This window comes from Hesperophylax consimilis, chromosome 10 (assembly GCF_061612785.1).
Source record: "Hesperophylax consimilis isolate HC1 chromosome 10, BYU_Hcon_1.0, whole genome shotgun sequence".
NCBI lineage: Eukaryota > Metazoa > Arthropoda > Insecta > Trichoptera > Limnephilidae > Hesperophylax > Hesperophylax consimilis.
Window position 1 is genome coordinate 35,243,562 of NC_142845.1, and position 20,691 is coordinate 35,264,252.

Sequence of the window (20,691 nt, forward strand, 5' to 3'; positions counted from 1 at the left end):
AACTCTTTTTTTTTCAATTAAAACTAAATTAGCCTTCGTGGCAGAGCGGCAAGGGCACAATCATTATATTAATTTCAGTAAAAAAATTTAAATCAACTATAACACTGTGTTATTATTTAATATTTCAGAGATAACGTGACCATCAAACTTGAGCAGACCCATCCTTTTGACTTCTTCAACTACGCCGGTATCGACCGTCCGGTTGTCCTTTACACCACTCCCAAAGTCTTCATTGACGACATTATCGTCAACACAAATATTGACAATGACAACAGAACAATGATCACTGGTAAATCAATATACTTCTCGGAATAGACATTGTTTAGTGAGGCGATGATCCTACCTATTTGTACATACAAGGAGAAATTAAAACTAGTACTAGTTCGTATTTTACTTGGCGATTGACTGATTCTCTGAACAATAGACCTCGCGTCCATCAAAGTATGTTTCTAATTTTCTCTGATCAAAACCAAAATTTCCTCTGAAATTATATTAAGGTTAATTTGTGAGTAAGTACCTAATTGTAAATATTTAACTTCACATTTTTTTTATTTCAAATAAGGAATTATACAATTTATATAAAGAAATATCACCATCTCAATGACAATTCTTTTTTAAACCTTTCTTCAGGCCGGTAGGTATCATAATATTGTTTATTCAGGCAGCTCGTAGTAGGAACCACGATCATCCGAAGTCCAGAAGTATAAACAGGTAGTACTCAAAAAGGGCTATTATCTTAAACCGAAACGAGAACGTAACAAACAAATCTAGACAGATGAAATTACAGATGGTCGAGTTAAAATAGGTCTTCGCTACGCTCAGTCAATAATCGTCAGAGTTGTCGGCAATGAATTGAAAGCAAAAATAATACTATCTGGAATGCAGGAAATTTGCAGCATTAAGTTGGTGCTGAACAACAAAATTACTTAAAAACATAGCATTGATGCAAATTCTCAATTCTCAAACATTAAAATAATATCATTTTTTGTTCCCAGGTATTATAGCGTACAATGTTTCATATGGAGGTTCTTCTGGTGACCAAAAGGTATATTGCTATGTCAATGTTTTGGACAAGGATGACACTATTGTAGCCACAAGCCAGGGCTTAATTAACAGCATAGAAATACCAAATGCCAATCTGTGGTGGCCATTCCTGATGCATCCCGAACCCGGATACCTTTACAAACTGGAAGTAAGGCGATCATTTAAATAAAAATACATATTTATTGTTTATTGAAGATCTCGGGAAGTGTGGTGCGATCTTACGAGCTCCATGTATCTAATACATACAATACAGGGCATTCGGGGGTAGTGGCCTAACTTCGGAAGGTGATTGTACATAGGTTTTCGAAATTTCAACTTTGACGGGTACTTTTCAGGTAAAAACGCAAAATTGGTCCGCCGCGTGGGTCTGGCATTATTAGAGACCGGATTATATGCATTTGCATATTTGCATATGCAAATGCATATTTAGACCGTTTTCAGCGGTAGTTGCATATTTTAGCAAATAATTTGAGATCTTGCATATTTACGCTTGATATCGTTCAGATGCCTCACATAGCGACACTATAGACGTCAGATAGCAAGGCGCGCGGCCAGCAAAGCTGAGCGAAGAACTGATAACTGATCTTACTGATCGCTACGGCCGGCGGCCGGAGTGGGGGGGGAACCTCTCTCACCTTCGCCTGCGCTCGCGCCTACTCGGCTTAATTCGGCTAATTGCCGAAAACAATTCATTCATTCGTATGAGGAGTGATTTGGTTTATTATTTTTATGGTAATTCAGTGAATTGCGAATTTTGTTTTTGACTGGTCGCACGCGCTGTTCTTTAGAGTTTCGTCTAGTGTTTTGTTTGTTTGCACGAAGTTGTACATTGTGAAAGTGAACCATGCCCCCTGATAAAAAAGTGCCCATAAGTGGATAGCTGAATATCCTGGAATATTTACATACGACGGAAAAGTTTTATACTGCCGAGTTTGCGAGAAAAACATTTCTAGCACAAAAAAGTTCCAAATAGACCAGCATGTCAAAACCAGTGTTCATATCGCAGGAGTGCAGAAGAAGGGCCCACGACAACAAGTTTTTACAGTGGCAAGTAGCAGTAACAGTGAAGTAACCTCCAAAGGTAAACAACAAAATCACTTTAGCATGGATCTATGTGAAGCATTTCTTGCAAGCAATATCCCTCTATACAAACTGACAAATCCTGCCTTGAAGGATTTTCTCAGAAAATATTGCATAAATCAAAATATACCGGATGAATCTACTTTACGTAAAAATTACATACCATCAATTTATCTACATGTGCTGGAAGACATACGCAATGAACTCAAGGATAACATCATATGGATTTCAGCTGACAAAACCACCGACACTTGAACCTTCACCTTCCTATTTGGTGGCCTGCAGAGAACTTGAAAAGGCAAACCATTCTACGATCGCCAGATTTGTGAATGAGGGTATAAAAAAAATTTTCCTGAATCTTCTACGGATGAAAATGTGTATGCGTTGCTCTCAGATGCTGCCCCCTATATGATCAAAGCAGGCAAAGCCCTCCAAGTATTTTATCCCAATTTGATTCATGTGACGTGTTTTACTCACGGAATTCACAGACTCACCTAAGAAGTGAGATCCACGTTTGCGAATATAAATAACCTGATTTCATCAGCAAATAAAGTGTTTCTTAAAGCGCCTGCTCGTATAAAGGCCTACAAAGAAAAACTGCCAATTATCCCTTTACCTCCTGAGCCAGTAATAACACGTTGGGGTACATGGATCGAAGCTGCGATGTTTTACCATGAACATTTTGAAGCCATCAAGGGTGTTATCAATGACTTCGATAGTGCAGAGGCTTTGGCAGTTTTCCAGTGCAAAGAATCGTTTGACGACGCCAGTATTAAAAAAACCTAGCTATGATTACCACTCATTTCGCCTACATACCTGCAAGTATAAAAATGCTTGAAACTCATGGATTGGCGTTGAATGCATCTATTCAGGTTATGAAGGAAATTCGCCTTATGAATTCCTCGTTGCCAAAGCTATTCCCGAGTAAACTCAAAGAAAAATTTGAAAACATACTGAATAATAACCCAGGGTTTGAACCTTTGTGCCAAATTGATAACTTCATCAACGGGGCAGGTGAAATTTTGCCCGGAACAATAAGTTAAAATCACACCCAAATTTAAATTTTGTCCAGCCACATCAGTAGACGTAGAACGTTCCTTTTCCGCTTACAAAAATATATTAAGCGATCGTAGACACAATTTGTCTACAGAACATTTAGATCAGTACTTAGTCATATACGTTTTTAAAGGTAAATTCTAAATTTTATTGTTAAATACATTTTATAATTGATATTTTCGAAAATATAATTGTTATCCTTGAGAACTAATAGCTTACTAAAATAAAAAAAATATGTAAAAATACGACTTCCTGTATTATTTCATGTTGCATATTTTGACCCTTTTTATGGATTTTCGTGCATATTTTAGCTATTTTTATTGCATATTTGCATGCATATTTTGGGCTATTTTTGTTGCATATAATCCAGTCTCCAGGCATTATTAATGCGCTATTGCTAAATCTACAATCTCGCGCACAAGCGCTGTCGTTCTGGTATATTATAATAATTATCTGAGTTTAGCAGTGTTAATCTTTAAAAACTTGATTGTTTTTAAAGATTAAACAGTTAAACAACTCCGAGGTGTACAGGATGGCGCAGTGGTACACCCGCCTAGAATAATAGCAACACAGATTTAGTTTAGTTTAGTTAAGCGGTATTTTATTCACAAAACATAGCTTTTACAACCCCCCCATGTCTTTAAGACTGCATAGTATTCCGCCCGGAATTCTGATTTGGGCCATGCCCACCAAGAGGTACCAAAGAGGTATCTTTGTTGCTTTTGACATCATGACCATGTAAACTGTCAAATATATACAGCATTCGTGTAGTGTATTGTATTGTAGTGGGCGTTGGATAGAATCGGGTATAAGCTTCCCTCTTGACTGATGACGGATCCCGTATTCCCTCGTGTTGACATCTTATTTTTCCAGATAACTCTCTTCCAGATTCTCTTGCTGATGATGCCAGACTACCAGAATGTTAAATATTGAAGTGGGCGCATTACTTTATTTTAGTTCACAGCGCCCTTGAGGTGATTTTGCACACAAACCGCGCTATACAAGTCATCCAATTATTATTATTATTAGATATTTTCTCAAAACAGCGCATGCATCTAGAAAACAAGCATACACCGTTGACTTTCTTATTGTAATGTTAAATACTTTGTTTCAATCTGAATGTGTTTTCAGGTTCACATTTCTACAGACTCCATTCCAAATGCTGATATCTACAGACTGAAGGTTGGCATCAGGACAGTGACATGGTCCAACACTCAATTCTTCATCAACAATAAGCCCGCGTACCTCCGAGGATTTGGCAGGCACGAAGACTCTAACGTGAGACAAATGTTACTAGTTATCATCTTAATGGCTATACAGTGTAAATGTGCAAAAAATTAGATCGATGCAATTCTTTAAATTGCTTAATATAGCAATACCAAGGTTCTTCCATTTTATTGAATTTCCACATAATATTATTGTCAATTTGCTTTTAACTGTACTTGTACTGAGTTGGTATGTGCGTCAACTTTAATTGACATTGTAATTAGATTCACGGGAGAGGCTTGGACCTGACTCTGGCTACCAAGGACTATAACTTGATCCGCTGGATCGGTGCCAACACTTACAGGACCTCCCACTACCCGTATGCTGAGGAGTTGTATGACTTTGCCGATGAACAGGGTATTATGATCATCGATGAATGCTCAAGTGTCCGTACAGAGTAAGTTTACTTGCTGTTGTTTTTATTATCATTACCATCACGGCTCTTCCTCCCAGGGGCATTTGTGATTTGACCTCCTCCACAAATGATCTTTACTATTATAGTCTTTCCCGTTCTGCTCCAGTCCTCTTCCATGTAGTCTATCCACCTCTTCCTCGGTATGTATCTGGCACGCTTCCACTGGTGCACACAATCATGGAATGGTAACGTGAAACATAAACGTATGGATAAATAAATGGTTTCAATTGAATTTTGTCATCGGGTGCCTTTTTTTGTTAATATTCCTTTATTTTTTCAAATGTTATTTACAAAAATAAAGGAATAAATATTTACAGTTACATATTTTATAACGGTTTCTTTAACAGCTTAATTTTTTACATTAAGGTACGGTATATATACAAATATTATTTTAATCATAGACTTAAGATATTTATAAAAAAAACATCATAATCAGAAAAAAAATATTACATGCAGCGAAAATCAGAGAAAAAGAATTATTAAAATTACTTGTGGTTAATTTTTTTATTAAATTGTTAACATGTTGTTAATTTTTTGGGACATTGTATTCAATAGGTGGTGTCATGAAAATTTTCAGCTTTTCTCCCTAGACAATTAAGGTCTTCACTACTGTATTTAGCTTCCAACGTCTTTTCCATCATGAGCAATTGAGGATGTATAGTAAATGTAAAAAAAGATTTGAAATTTCCTAATCCGTCACAAAACAAGACAAATGGCCATATTATATATTTTTTTCATATCTCTCAATGTTTCATCAGGAGTCATTTTAAATAATGACACACAAAATGGTTTTAATATTAAATATGTACATATTTATAAAAATGTAAATGTGATATATTTCCTTTTAAAATAATAATTATAATAAATGTATTTCCAGCCATTATTTCTGCTTCCAATGTTTGTCGAAAGGTTATCAGATTGTCAGTGGACTTATGGAAAATCTTGTTCTCTTTTAGTCACTTCTCCGAGGCTCTGTTAGAGAATCACAAGGCCTCATTGACAGCACTGATCAAGAGAGATAAGAATCATCCAAGTATTATCATGTGGTCCATCGCTAATGAGCCCAGGTCCGACCTTGATGCTTCCGATGTTTATTTTGGGTAAGTTTTCAAGAATAATAATTTGCTATTGAAGTCTTAACAATTGCGAATTGTTATTATTCGGAGAGTTAATTCATTTTATTAGGTTAGTTTCTAATTAATCCATCACTCATTTTTCCATCAGAAATGTGATCTTGTTAAAGTTATCCTTCACACAGCATCTCCGATGACTACATAAATGGTTTCCCTCAGGGTTCCTGTATATAATAAAAGAAGATTATGATTTCGGCCAGAACCATCGGCATCTAAATTGATAGAATTGACCTAACATGAAATCTGGGTATCATTTCGACGAGCTGAAGGCAAACCACGTGACCATATTTTTAGCACCAGGAGGGTTCGAGAATGCTTTGAATAAACTAGGACATCAGTTGTACACTGACTGCCGAAGAGCGCACATTGAAATGACCAGACCCTATGCACAAAAGTAAAGTTTGTTAAAGTAAGGCAAAGATTTGCAGCGCAGTTCATTGCAAGACTTTTCTGCGCAGGATCTGAATGTTTATTTATAAACAAACCATCTAGAGTAGTTACGCTGAAAGTGAGTGAGGTGGGTACACAAGTGTCCAACTAAATAGTATAACAGATTATATAATTTTGGAAACAAGCCGGACCTTTTATTTACCCGATTTAGGATTTGTAGTTAAGTTTTACGCAGCCAGCAATTTGCGCTTAGCGATTTAGCTACACTATTCATTACCCGAGGGTTGGTAGGAGGTCTAGTTCGAGAAGCTTGTTCCCTATCATCTCACAAGTTCTTGTTACACTCTAGCGACATCTGTCGGACTCTGGATTAAGCTTTATGACCAGCGCCATCTATCGCTTAAATACTCAACCTTATAATCCATACATCACATTTATTGACAAACCACAGAAAGGGAGACGGTTACGCCGCCTCCTGCGCTCTTCGCAACTGGTTTGTTCCTCTCCTCGATTGGCCAGTCTATCAATTTGAATGTCTATGGCCAAAACGGTGAGAATATCAAGTATTCCGAGATCATATTTGACATTGTCATCAAATCAGAAATCAGCAATCAGCGCCATTTAAATTTTTTGCCTTTTGCCACTTACATAAATACCTAGAAATAGTAGTAGTGCTTTGCAATTAAAAATATGATTAGCAGTTGTACATAAAATATACTGTAAATTGTATTCTTCTGGACATTTTGCTCAATTCCAAAATGTGTTTTTTATTTCAATGACATTATTTTTTCAGGAGTGTTGCTACACATGCTAAAGATTTGGATTCATCCAGAGCTATAACATTATCCTTATTTCGAAGTTCCTCCGCAAATAAAATTGTAAGAATACTTTTATACTAAACTAATCCAATAAATTCCTAGATCTAGAAGACGTATCTAGATATTAATTTTAATTCCTTCGATTTTTTAGTCAGCTCTTGTAGTATAAAGTGCTGCAAAAGTCCTCACTCAATTTCCTAAGGCAATTCGATTTTAAATAAAAAGAATTCATTCTGTTTGTTAATTATGTTTTTATCGACATTAAAATTTTCTTTCATTAAGTCGCAAAGATAATATCGGTTAAGTGGGCGCTGCCAGAGTTGACGCACTTCGAGTTCGTTTCGAAACATTTTCCGTGACTTTTCTTAAAACTTCTGGTGATAAATTCTACACTTTTTGTCAAATGTTCTCCTTTAGGACTGGCATGGTTTGTGGCTTGTTCGTATAGACCCGTGACTTTATAAAACCCCAGTGGCCGTGAAAAGCTTTCTCCGGAACGTCCACCGTCGCTCGTGCTGTGTGTGAGGTTGCACCGCCCTACTGGAACCACATTATGTTCTCCAAACGCAATTCGTCAAATTCGTAGTAGCAAGAAGTTGTTGATCACAGTTCTGTAGCGCTCACTAGTCACAACACAGGGTGACGCCTGAGGCTCTATACAGGCTCACAGACCTAGATGTCCTCATCTGATCCCCCAACCAAAGAAGAAGGTAGCCCCTTCATAAAGGCAATCTTTACATAGGTACAGTAGAACTGCAATCTTACCAGTCGAGAAAGCTTTTAATCATGATCTGCCATAAATATTTCCCAATTGGATAAACTTGTATTTTTCACTTTTCAAAGTAACGATAAAAGCAGTGGCGGTTCGTGGTCTTTTTAACAGGGGGTTCAGAAATTCAAGAGAAGATAAACATATCTAATTAAAATTTACTTACTGTTGTCCTTCGTCAAATAGTCGAATACGGCAGCAGTCAGACAACTTAAATAAAGTTAGTGGGAGGGGTACCTACATATTATTGTTTTTAAATCACTTTACACTAGACACAATTATTAGATAATGAGAAAAGTTTTATAGGAATTAAATTATATTTATAATTATTAATAAAGGAAAGATCGTTTACTCCAATTTTACACCACGATGGGTCGCCTCCAAAAACTAAACAGGGGAAGCAAAATAACCGATTGGTTTCCTCGCAACCACATAACCAAGTACACCTCGCGTACCACTCACGTTTAAAAACTCGAGTGAATTTCTCGCTTTTCGCGGCACAAACCTGCTTTAATGAGAGGTCAGGACGCGGAGGCCCTTTATTTTTAATTTCCAACCTTTTTTCATAAGTATTGGCATTATTTTTTATATAGACAACACTGTATTCCGCCATTGTATAAAAAAATTATGACAAAATATTCGCGACAATCAATAAACGCAAACGCATAAATAAACATATACGCAAACGCTTTCAATTTGAAATCGGAAAGAATACTGGAGAAGACAAAACACAAAATTGTATAACTAGCGACGACAATGGGGCGTTTGCCGAAACTTTCGCAAATATAATTAGGGAATATAACGACTTATCTAAAAAAAAAAATACGAAAACAGAAATCAAAATCGGTCTACTTCAATAGGTAGTAGATTTACAAATGCCATATGCAAACGGTTGGAGAAATGCAGAAACAAGAAAACAAAAATATGGACAAAAATGACTACAAAGTTAAATACCATAAATATGACATAATAATATAACATAAAAAATAACACTTGCTTCCCTATGGTTCAAAGGTCAAACGTCGGCCAGTCATTCCGCGAAGTTCTCGGGTTTCTTCGGTTACATTCGTCAATGTTCGGAGGTCACGTGATATCATACCGCGTGATCGACGCACACAATTTGTCTTAGTTTTGCAAAGAAAGACCAAATTTTGTATAAGTCACCGTCATAGGGTCTGTACGGTCTGTACCGGCTAAAATTCTTTTGTATGAAGAGTTTGGCGCGGATTTCAACTCGCACAAACTTGGAATATGTATCGTATTTTTCGGTGGCGCGGGTTTTGAAGGCGAAATTTTAATAGCGTGCTATCTATAATGTGCTTATGTTATTATAAAACAAGTTTGTTTTATTTTCTCATCTTTTTAATGGGGGTTCGCCGCACAAACGCACTTTAGAGAAAACCGCCACTGGATAAAAGTAATGTATTTATTTGTTCTAGGGGCAACACCTGGACATCGTGAGCATTAACAGCTACCATGGCTGGTACAACAATACAGGCCGGCTGGACATGATCACGGACAAGGTGGTGGAAGAAGCCAAGGCGTGGCACGCAAAGTTTAACAAGCCCGTCCTCATCTCCGAATATGGAGCAGACACAGTTACTGGATTACACATGGTTAGTTACATTGCTATATCTCTAAATAGTATAAAACAATGTCGCTATCCCCGTCTCTCTGTTTGTGCGCTTAGTTCTTCTAAACTATAAAATTGATTTTAATAGGGTTTTCACTATCGTTTAGAGAATTTCTTTCGAAAGGTTTATGTATATAAAACATGCATATTATATTTATAGAAAGTAGAGAAAAGTAAATTTTTTGTAATCAAGTCGTAAAAAATATTTTCGGGCTACGATACTACCGCTGGCTTAACCTTATAAGATGCATCAAAATAATGTACTATGGAATTGAATATCTAAAAAAGCCCACATAAAAGTCCAGAATTTCATATGTCTATCTCCTAAGGATAACCCCCAGCAACACCGTGTAACATAAATGTATAAGTACCCAGTTCCATCCATGATAATATCCAGTTTTAAACACAATATTAAATAATCAAAGTGAAACCTTTGTACTGATGTAAACTTGAAAAATCATGTTCTGCTTTGCAGAGTCCAGAATATGTGTGGTCCGAAGAATATCAAGTGCAGCTAATGTCGAGGCATTTCAAAGCCTTTGATGAACTGAGAGAAAATGGCTTCTTCATCGGTGAATTCATTTGGAACTTTGCTGACTTCATGACTGGTCAATGTAAGTAATACACAAAGGCACACATTTTGTAGCTCCATTGTAACCTCTACCACTTTCTCATAAACGACCGACAACTCTTGGAAGAGAGAGGTTACTACAACTTACCTCCAGCATAATATTTTATATACATGTTATATAAATAGAAATTTAATGTAAAAATTGTTGGCGGAACCCAAGTCTCTAAAGTTGTTCTTATTTATCATTAGGAAAATAGTTCAACACATGATTATTGAAGATCTTATTTACATTAAAACTGCTTGTAATCTTTTTTATACACATAGAAACTATACGATGCTTATCATAGGGCATTTATTATTGATCATTTGGTCGCTTTTCTAAAGTAGATATTTGGTTGGTGACCTCTGAATAGATAATAAATGCGTTTTATGTCACCTCTGACTTAGTACCTTTTGGTTCTAGCCTTTTATCACGTGTTCTATCTTTATTACACTGTCTGGCATTGTATATCGCTTTTACATTTGGTCCAAATGAAAATTTCATAATGATGATGAAACACAAAAATTATTTTTAATTTACGTTTGATCGGTTTTGATTTTTGGACCACAAAACACGCCTACATCGCATTTCTTGTGTTCTTCTTTATTTTATGATGGTGACCTTATCGTATATATATATTTTTTTTCATTTCAGCCATAATCCGCGTCGGTGGTAACAAAAAGGGCATCTTCACTCGCGAGAGGCAGCCCAAAGCTTCAGCACACCATCTCCGGGGCAGGTACAACCTCCTGGCACAGGAGCTGGACGGTGTGAACCCTCCAGCAGATCTGTTCCCCTACCTCACCCCCGGCCGCAGCAGCTGGTACATGCCCCACTCCGACTTGTGATGTCATCCCGCAGGACCCTCTATATAGTAGAACAGTACAATCATTGTAAGGATAGTTTAAGATCAGATTTTGATCTGAATAGCCAGGTACTTCCCAACCTTCCTCTTCCCCAACTCCTTCTCCTCCCCGCTCCCTTCAGCCTCACAACATACCTCACTTGGGGATACCATAGTCCCACAGGCTTTGGACAGCTGGGAGCAGTTGCTACTCTCGTGTGGTATTCACGTAAAATAAAATAATTTTAAAAATGCTCTTCTCCCCCCTCCTACCTTCCAAACATACATAGCAAATAAACCAACTGAATAAAAATTTTATATATACATCCCACTATAATATCTGCGTTTTTTCATCAGATCGACATTACTGTGTCTATCTGAAGGACTTGATGTTACATAGTCTTATATAAAGTATTAATTATTATTACTATTACTTGTTTTTTTCTTATCATTTATCACTATTTCTTTTTGTCAAACTGAAATTTAATCACTTAAAATTATTCTCGCTTCATTTTTATCTTCTACATTCACACATGAATTGTATAATAAAAAAAAAAGATTTTATTTTATCTGTCATTTTCATAATATTGTGTAAACAAAAACCTAGTAAACAACCGCTCTTTAAATTGCCATCTCAACACAGACGTTTCACACCTAGTCAGATGGGCAAAATGCCATTATTGTAATTACAATATTTAATTAAATGTAAAAAAATTAGCGAGATATTAAAATTTGATGTCCATTTACCAGTGTACACTCCTTTCATATTTAATGGAGTAAGGCATCCAGCGTATATTTTCTTTCATTCTATTCACAATTTTGCATCCAATTATATATTTCATTTCATTTTGCCGACGAATCGACATCTTGCGACGCTGCCGCTTATTTATTTAACTATTTGTTTAGTAACTATTACTAAAACACGATTATATATCAGTATAAATATTATGAGGCTCATTTTACTTTTGCGTACCTGTAAAGAAACCGTAGAATTCAATGAGTCGTTACTTTATTTTTCCACATCTCATTCCCCTCCTCACTAACTCACAACATTTCAGTGGTGGCTCGTAACTTTTGGGTGTACTAGAGAGCTAATATTAAATAAAATGGCATTATTGATGTTGTTGTAGCCAGAAAAGTTTTTATTATTCTCACGAAAAATCGATTTTTCGTCTGATGATTTTCAGTAAATTTCATTTTGTCAGTGCACTGCACCGATTTTCTGAAAATTTTCACAAAAAAAGAAAAAACTTTTTCGGCTACAACAACATCAACAATGCAATTTTATTTTAATACTAGCTGACGGTACCCCGCGTTGCTGAAGGTTATTCTTAGGAGATAGATATATATCATGGCTCACTTTTCTGTAGGCCTTTTTAAGACATACAATTCTGTAGTACATTATTTTGGTACATCTCATGAGGTTAAGCCAGCGTTAGTAACGTAGTGCCCGAAAATATGAATTTTACATCTTGATTATAAAACATCGACTTTTCTCTACTTTCTATAAATATAATATGCAAATATCAAATATGTAAACCTTCTGGAAGACATTCTCTAAATGATGAAAATGTAAAAACCCTATCAAAATCCGTTGTGTAGTTTAGAAGAACTAAGCGCACAAACTGACGGATAGCGATTTTATTTTATACTATTTCGAGATTAGCACTCTATTATTATTAAAAGTCACGAGCCGCCACTGCTGCAGACGGTTGGAAGCAATTGTAACTCTTGTGCGGTTTCACATAAAAAACGGAGTTAACCCTTGTTATTATGTTTCTTCACAAAAAACTGTTTTTCTCACCAAATATTGATATTATCTAGTTGAGAGTGGTCTCATTCGATTCAGCAACAATGAAAACATTGTAAACGGTACCCAACTCGACCAAGTTTATTTATTTATTTATTTATAAGAACATTTTACATGATTAATACATTTATTTAGAGTACTTTAGAGCACCATACTAGGCAGCTGCCTGTTTCATGGTGACAAACACATATTGTAAACGCATATTTTTCAAAAATCTCCCCCTCGAGGTGTCTTCCACACAATTGTATCGATAATAATAATAATTAAATGGTGGTTTGATGATAAGATATAAATTGTAGGTAGTAAAATAATGAATTCTAATTTTAAATATCATTACGATTTATTTGGGCGCCAGTTCCATATAATAACGATGGAACAAAATTTATTAAATTATAGTTAACTAATATTTAAAATAAAAAGAGAAACTAAAGGAATGAGAATGCATGTTGATACACCAACGCCATCCTCCGAGTTCCTCTTCACCGTCTGATTGCATTGCAAGCGCTGCTCCCGGAATGTTGAATAGAGGTGAGGCGTATTTATCGTACCCAGTACAAGTACCGGGTATTTTCATGCGATACTTTGTACCTGTGACAAATCTCTAAAATACCTGGTTCCAAAATACTCTCAAGTATTTTATACTGCGATTAAATATTTTTAATAGGTACTTTTACCAGGTATTTTTGAAAGGTATTTTTGATAGGTATTTTTGATGGGTATTTTTGATGGGTATTTTTGATGGGTATTTTGTGGGGAAGTACACATTTTTTTGAATTTTTTTTGTATAACAAACATAATAATTAGAAATGAGTGCAGTTTAGAAATTACTTATTCAGAATCAATATTCAGGTCGGTATTAAATACTGTTGAGTATTTTTACTAGATATTTCTTTGTACCTGTACTCATTGTACCCAGTAACGAAAAGTACTCATAGGACCCACCTCTAATACTGAATCCAAGACCGAGTCCTTCCTTCAGCAAACTACGAACCGCTCTCCAACAGTGTCGCCAGATGTAAGGCGTCCACACCAAATAATAAATTAACGGGGTACTTGATTTAGGTAACCGGATAAATCATCACAATGATAATTCATCACATCTTTAAAAAGTTATATAAAGTCATGGAAAGTGATGAAACAAAAACTTTATTAACTGGGTTATGTTAAAAAAAAATTTGCATCGTTTCTAATGACTTTATATCACTTTTTAAAAGTGTGTTGAATTGTCACTGTGTTGAGTTATCATGGAACCCTTGATTTATTCCGTTACAAGGTGACCAAAGTTTCACGAATGTACGAACAATGTCATTTATTTTTACCATTTTGTGAACTATTTTACCTGTGATCTTGAAGATGTCTTCTTTTTTCTATGACTTATTAAATGCCATATAAGGCCTTGTTCTGTGTATCGTATGCCTATTATCTGCTTTCATGTCCGTCGATATTATTATCAAGTTTCGAAATTGAAAGCCGAATTAATTGGCCGTGGCAGGAAACTCTCGGAATTAGCGAGACGATCATGATAACTCTTCAATTGCAGCTTCTAAGTATAACACAACAACTGTTGTACTCTCTGGGCCAGTGATGGCCACTGAGTTCGCTTGCTGGAGAAACTGAGGCATTAACATAGGTACCTACCGACCTTATTACAGTTATTAGGTACCAATTGCAGCTTCTATGTTCTAATTTACGTGTTCACATTTCTTAAATGTTTGCAGGTGTTTTCCTGTATTTTGTTTGCCTTTATTTGACTGTACGGACAAGTCATGTACATAAAACTCGTAGTACAAGCGGGAAACCGATGAAACTGCATCATACTTGCACAGAGAAAACTTACTGATATAAAATATTTTAATTTGAATTTGTAATTTTTAGGTTAAATCGGTCGCTAGGGGGTAAAAATCAGCTGTTTGTCTAATTTTTTTAAATTTATAGAATACCTAAATAAATTGAGAAAAGAATTGCTATTACCGCACGTCCAATTTAGAACCGTATTCAACCCGATTCCATGATAATAACCCCGGAGCCTGGGGAACTATGACATGTCTAACTGAAGTAAGTAACGAGAGCGAAGAGAGTGGAAAATTACTTACAACTATCATAAGGCTTTTGAATAATCTTTATAACGAATTGGTTTACATTGTGAATACCAAAAAATATGCTTTAGATAAATTGAAGATTTTCCTATCTTTTCGCTTGAGTAGAATACAAATAAAAAATAAATTACTCAATAAAAAATATAAATTTAAACTGCTAAAAAATTCTTTTTTTCAATATAAATGTATGAAAGCGTAAAGGAAACAACTTTTTTAAAATACAGTATCGTAGGTAAAATTATCTGTGACAGTTTCATTTGATTAACGTTTTTGCTTTATTATAAAATTATTTACAAAATATATAAAAACCAGTTTCTTGCTTGAAATCGAACGTTTCTAAACTCCGTTTGTCAAGCGATTTTAATACCTACAATGTAAGGTATACCAAGAATAAACACATTTTTGGCTTGTAGCTTCCTCTTAAGGATATGGGAAAGAGTCGCAGGAAAAAAAATTTCATGGTGTCCCCAATTGGAGTAGGTATATGGTGTGGGTGAAGGGAATGGAATAAGAATTATTGTTAAAGTACCGCAAGAAAAAAATTCTAGTTCGAAGGGCAGACCAATAAATGCATTCTTTTTTATTTTCCAGAAACAACAATATTTAGACGAAAATCCTTTACTATTTTCTTAAACAGAAAAATCGCAGTATTATTTATTGTACAGATTAACCGGATAGTAACCGATTGGACAAATGTGTCGAATTCTCACCCAGGCGTCGCGAGTTCAATCCACTGCTAATTAAGTTCTCCATCATTGCACTAGCAACATTTTCCGTGTAAATAAAATTGTGAAATATTTTTTTCCGAATTATGTGTCCTCAACGAGTATCATTTTAGCACCTAGCCGTGGCCTCCTCCGAAGTTGGGCCCCTATGGAAAATTTGATGTATTATTTTCCGAGGCTTAGTCCTCAATATGTACCAAAGTATATAGTACTCAACTGTAATTAGGTATTTTTCCACAGATAAAGAGTAGGTATATAAAGAGACACTGTGAACAATGACGTCTATAGATGGAGTCAGCTTTGGCATTCGAAGTATGGGTAACGCATATTTTAGATTATTGTCCGATACGAGATATCTCGGGTATTAGTCGGTTACAAGGATTACAAGCGCTGGCCGGGCACAGGTCTCCAGCGATAACTTCGAAACGCCGACATGTACGCTGAGATATTGTACAAATCGTTCTGTAATATATAGGGAAAGCAATGGTATAACCTTTCATTGGTAAGTAGAATTTTACCATAATCAGTAATCGTGTAAATTGACTTACTACTTTTAAAAACTCGTGGAGCATTGTTCGTTGAGTTCGTTCGCGGTCGGAGGGATTCGGGCGACATCGACAGCTGCCACACCTCCATTCCTGCTTCCCGCACGTGAAAAATATTTCACACTGATATTACAGGAATATTAACTGTATATGTATATATAACTCAATGACTGCGAACCCACACTGAAGTTTAAAAACTACATTTGTGAATTCGAGATTTTCCCCATGCCAATGCTAAATTCGGTTAATTTTTTTTGAATTCTTCTAAGTTCAAATACACCGATTGATTGCTTGCAAAAAAACAAATGAATTAATGAATTTTGCTGGTAGGTAGGTATCATTCGTACCACTTTTCCAAAGGCCGGTTAAAGTGCCAACCAAATTAATAATGTGAATAGGTATGTACCTACACAACACAGTGTGCAGTATGTACGTATCTAGGTATCTACGGTTCCGATAACCAAAACTAATTAATCTTTTTTAAAACGACTACAGAATACACCTGGGGCGCTTCATAACAGTTTACAACACAGTAATTATTTTAGCAAACTAGTTCCTATGCCGAATGTTGACCTCCTGTTGTGCCTTAAAGACTTAAATGATCATGAAAAATTGGATAAACTTCAATCAACGATGATAATTTGTTTGAATTAAGGTTCCTCCCTATTAGCGATGAACTTGGCGTAAAGAGAATTGCGTACTATACAGGGTGTTCAGGGACGTTCTTGACTTACTTTAACCAGTAATTCGTGACATTATTAGGAAAAAATAATGTAAATGAAATACAGGGTGTATCGGCACTTACCCGACAAACTTTAACCAGCTATTCCTTAGCAAATTTGGAGTAAAAAATGTTATGGGCACTTTGCTGTTCGGTAGCATTTTTTTTCAATTAAAAACAAAAAAAAATAAAATTTCCACACTACATCACTGTCATTGGCATTGCGTTTCGTGTTCAACAGCTGTTATAAGCAAGTATGTCAAAAAGCGTCTTCGCTCTTTCGCACACACTAAATAATAATAGTTAAAAATGAGACGAATGGTGCCGTGCCATTTCGTTGTGATTGTAAGTGTGCGCCAATATAGGTACACACGTGCATTATTCAACGGAATTCGAATAAAATATTTGCCAGATGGGTTTTCAAACTTTGACAAAGGAGAAAACAGTGGTGACATGTGGTGAAAATATGAATAGTAATTTTTTTATTAAAAAAAAACGTTACCGGACAGCAAATAATAATAATAATAATAATAATAATAATGTTTATTTCAGCTGGACAGAGCGGTGTGTGCAATGCTCTGCCCGCCATAAAAGTTTACATTTAAGTTGATACATAAAAAATAAAATGAATAAAGATATAAATAAAAATAATAAATAAAAAATCAATACATTGATGTGCACATTAGGACTTTATGGTGGCTTGAGTGAAATTCTCCATCTCCGGTGTAGAGGCGCTCCCTGCCACTGGGCAACGGCCTGGACAAGAGTGTTGTCCGATCTCTGGTAGCGCTGACTCGTCTCGGCTATTCTGTGGCGCATCAAAGCAGCGAACCCATGCACCCTTCCTTCGGTGAACATCTGTGAAGCGCTGCATCGCCAGGGGAGGCCAAATAGGGCTCTGTATGCGTGGTTGTACTGTACTCGGAGTGTGTTCATGACGCCTTGTGTGTATGTCGTCCATAGCTCGCTAGTGTAGAAGCTCATACAATATGTTTGGAAAAGTTGCTTCTTCACCGGAGGACTGCATTTGTTGAATCTCCTGGCAAGCATGTTAGCTCTCACACTCAGTACTCTTCTTTGACGTTCTATGTCTTTTTTATCATTTAGGTCATCGGTGATGACATGCCCCAAATATTTGATTTCGCTGCAAATTGTCAGGTTGGCCCCGCCGAGACGTATGGGTGGAATGACAGTGGGGCCAGTATTTGCTTTAAATATCAGCAGGGATGACTTTTTAGCATTGTACATCAGCCCATGACTGTCAACGTAAGCTTCGCATATTGCCAGAAGTTTTCTCATCGCTCTTATCGATGGAGCTAGTATGACCATGTCGTCTGCATAGCTAATATTGTTCATACATACCCCGGCAATATGGCATCCGATTCTTGTCGTATTTAGTGTTTTACTAAGTTCATCCATATACACGTTGAAAAGCACTGGGGACATTGAGCCTCCTTGTCTAACGCCGCACTTTAATTTGGCTGCTTCTGATAGGCTTTCATTCCATCTGACAAAGTTTTCCTGTTGGTTGTACCATGTTCTCAATATATTAACAATTTGTGGTGGAACTTGTCGTTCGGTCAGTTTTTTCCACAACGCATTATGACAAACCCTGTCAAAGGCTTTGCTTAAGTCTAGGAAGCATGCGTACACCGTTGTTTTTCTGGCTTTATAGTATTCGATTGTTTGTTTCATGCTATATATGGCCGTATCAGTAGAGCATCCAGCTTTGAAGCCCATTTGAGAGTCCTCTGTATTGAGCTTGTCTTCCGTTAAATTTAAGATGACCTTTTCGAAGATTCTTGCAATTAAAAGTGCACATAAGATTTTTTACTCCAAATATGCTAAGGAATAGCTGGTTAAAGTTTGTCGGGTACGTGCCGGTACACCCTGTATACGTCTACGATGACATTCTTGATACGTATGTTTTTTTTCGAAAAAGAACTTTTTTTTTTCTTCTACACTTTCTTCAATAGTCACTCCAAGTATTCAATATCATCAAAAGTATTTTTTCGGTTGTGTGTCTATCCTACGTAGATCCTTGTTCAATGAACTCTAGAACTTGGATTTGCTTTGAATTTAAGTGTGAAATTTTCAAAATTGAAACTGTTTATTTGCAGAATTCAGATCATCATTGCCATTTAAAAATTTGAATTGATTTGTTCATACCATATCGTTATTTTTTACGGGTCTGCTTTAGTCTTTATATTAAGAACACAAAGGCAAAATTTAAATGTTCGTTCTTATTTCATGTAGGCCATTTCAAATATTGACACAAAACATAAAAGTCAACAAACATGTAACATTTAATTTGTTCCCTTGGTAAATTAAAAAAAAAAAACATCGTAAATGTTTAATTGTTAGAAATAAATTGTCAATATTCAATGGCAGTAAAAGAAACATTCTTATTTATCTATCACCTTCAGTTAAATAAACAAATTTTCCCTATAATAATAGGGCTGTCATTTTGCATTAAAATTAAAAACTGAAAGATGATACTTTTTTATTTATTTTATTTATATCGGTACAATATTTTACATTCCATAGTACAATCCAGTAATGTTGGCCTCACTGGGTGGCTGACCCGTGCTGAGGCCTCCAGAAGCTATCAGACTAAAATAATGAAAATATGTAATAAATAAATACCTGTTTTAAAATAAAATTTGCTAGTACGTATATACTGCGTGGCCGTGCGGTAAGTTCCTCGGCTACCAATCCACAGGTCGCGAGTTCGGTTCCAGGCGTGGTTATACAAATTTTATGATTATCTATGATTGTGTTATTTCATATACAATTCATCTTAAATGATGAATAGTATTTTTGCGGTACGTTGAACTCATTATCTCAGTATATTTCTGGTGAAATACCAACAGAATCGAAACAATGGCAGAAATGGTGAACAGATCCGAATAGCTAGTTACTTTCCAACCTTTTCGGGATTCTTGGAAAACTCTTGTGCAGTATTTACATAAAACTATTGGGAAATATTTACATAAAACTCTTATCCAGTATTCACATGAAACTTTAGTGCAATGTTCACAGAAACTCTTGTCCAACATTCGAATAAAACTCTTACGCAGTATTTACATAAAACTCTTGTCCAACATTCGAATAAAACTCTTATGCAGTATTTACATAAAACTCTTATCCAACATTCGAATAAAACTCTTATGCAGTATTTACATAAAACTCTTGTCCAACATATACTTATATACTTACCTACATATTTTATAGACTCAAGGAAATTTTAAACGCTGAAAAATTGAAAATGATCTACTTCTCCCTAGTGCAATCTGCAATCACTTATGGCATAATAGGATGGGGTGGTGCACCTGATACATTTATTAAGCCCCTACAAATAATTCAAAACCACATAATTAAAGTCATATATAACAAAAATAAAACATTCTCGACCGACCTATTACACAAAGAATCTAAATTATTTATATTACAAACTATGAAATATTTATTTAAAAACAAAAATAAATGAAAACAGAATGAGCAAAAGAACAAATAATATATTTTACACCCCCCAAACCAATACTAAATTAATGCAGACACATAGCAGTTTCATTGGTCCTTGTACATTTAACCTTCTACCACTACAAACTCAAATGATAAATAAAACAATAGAATATGTTAAGGAGGTAAAATTATGGCTGAATGACGCAGATATTGAAAAGCTTTTTATATAAATTTATTGATCCTTTCTACAACTCACTTGCTGAAACTTTA

The 20,691-nt window shown here is 35.6% G+C and overlaps 1 protein-coding gene across 1 annotated transcript in view; it reads left to right on the forward strand.

Moving 5' to 3' along the window:
* LOC149420695 (beta-glucuronidase-like) overlaps positions 1-11,063 on the forward strand; it is a 28,057-nt gene extending 16,994 nt beyond the window's left edge. The window contains exons 4-12 of the mRNA XM_089635985.1: positions 129-289; positions 996-1,192; positions 4,312-4,458; positions 4,671-4,843; positions 5,818-5,961; positions 7,178-7,262; positions 9,411-9,587; positions 10,080-10,218; positions 10,870-11,063. Coding sequence (XP_089492111.1) covers positions 129-289; positions 996-1,192; positions 4,312-4,458; positions 4,671-4,843; positions 5,818-5,961; positions 7,178-7,262; positions 9,411-9,587; positions 10,080-10,218; positions 10,870-11,063 — 1,417 coding nt within the window. The remainder of the gene's footprint in view (positions 1-128; positions 290-995; positions 1,193-4,311; positions 4,459-4,670; positions 4,844-5,817; positions 5,962-7,177; positions 7,263-9,410; positions 9,588-10,079; positions 10,219-10,869) is intronic.
* Positions 11,064-20,691: the final 9,628 nt, after the last annotated feature.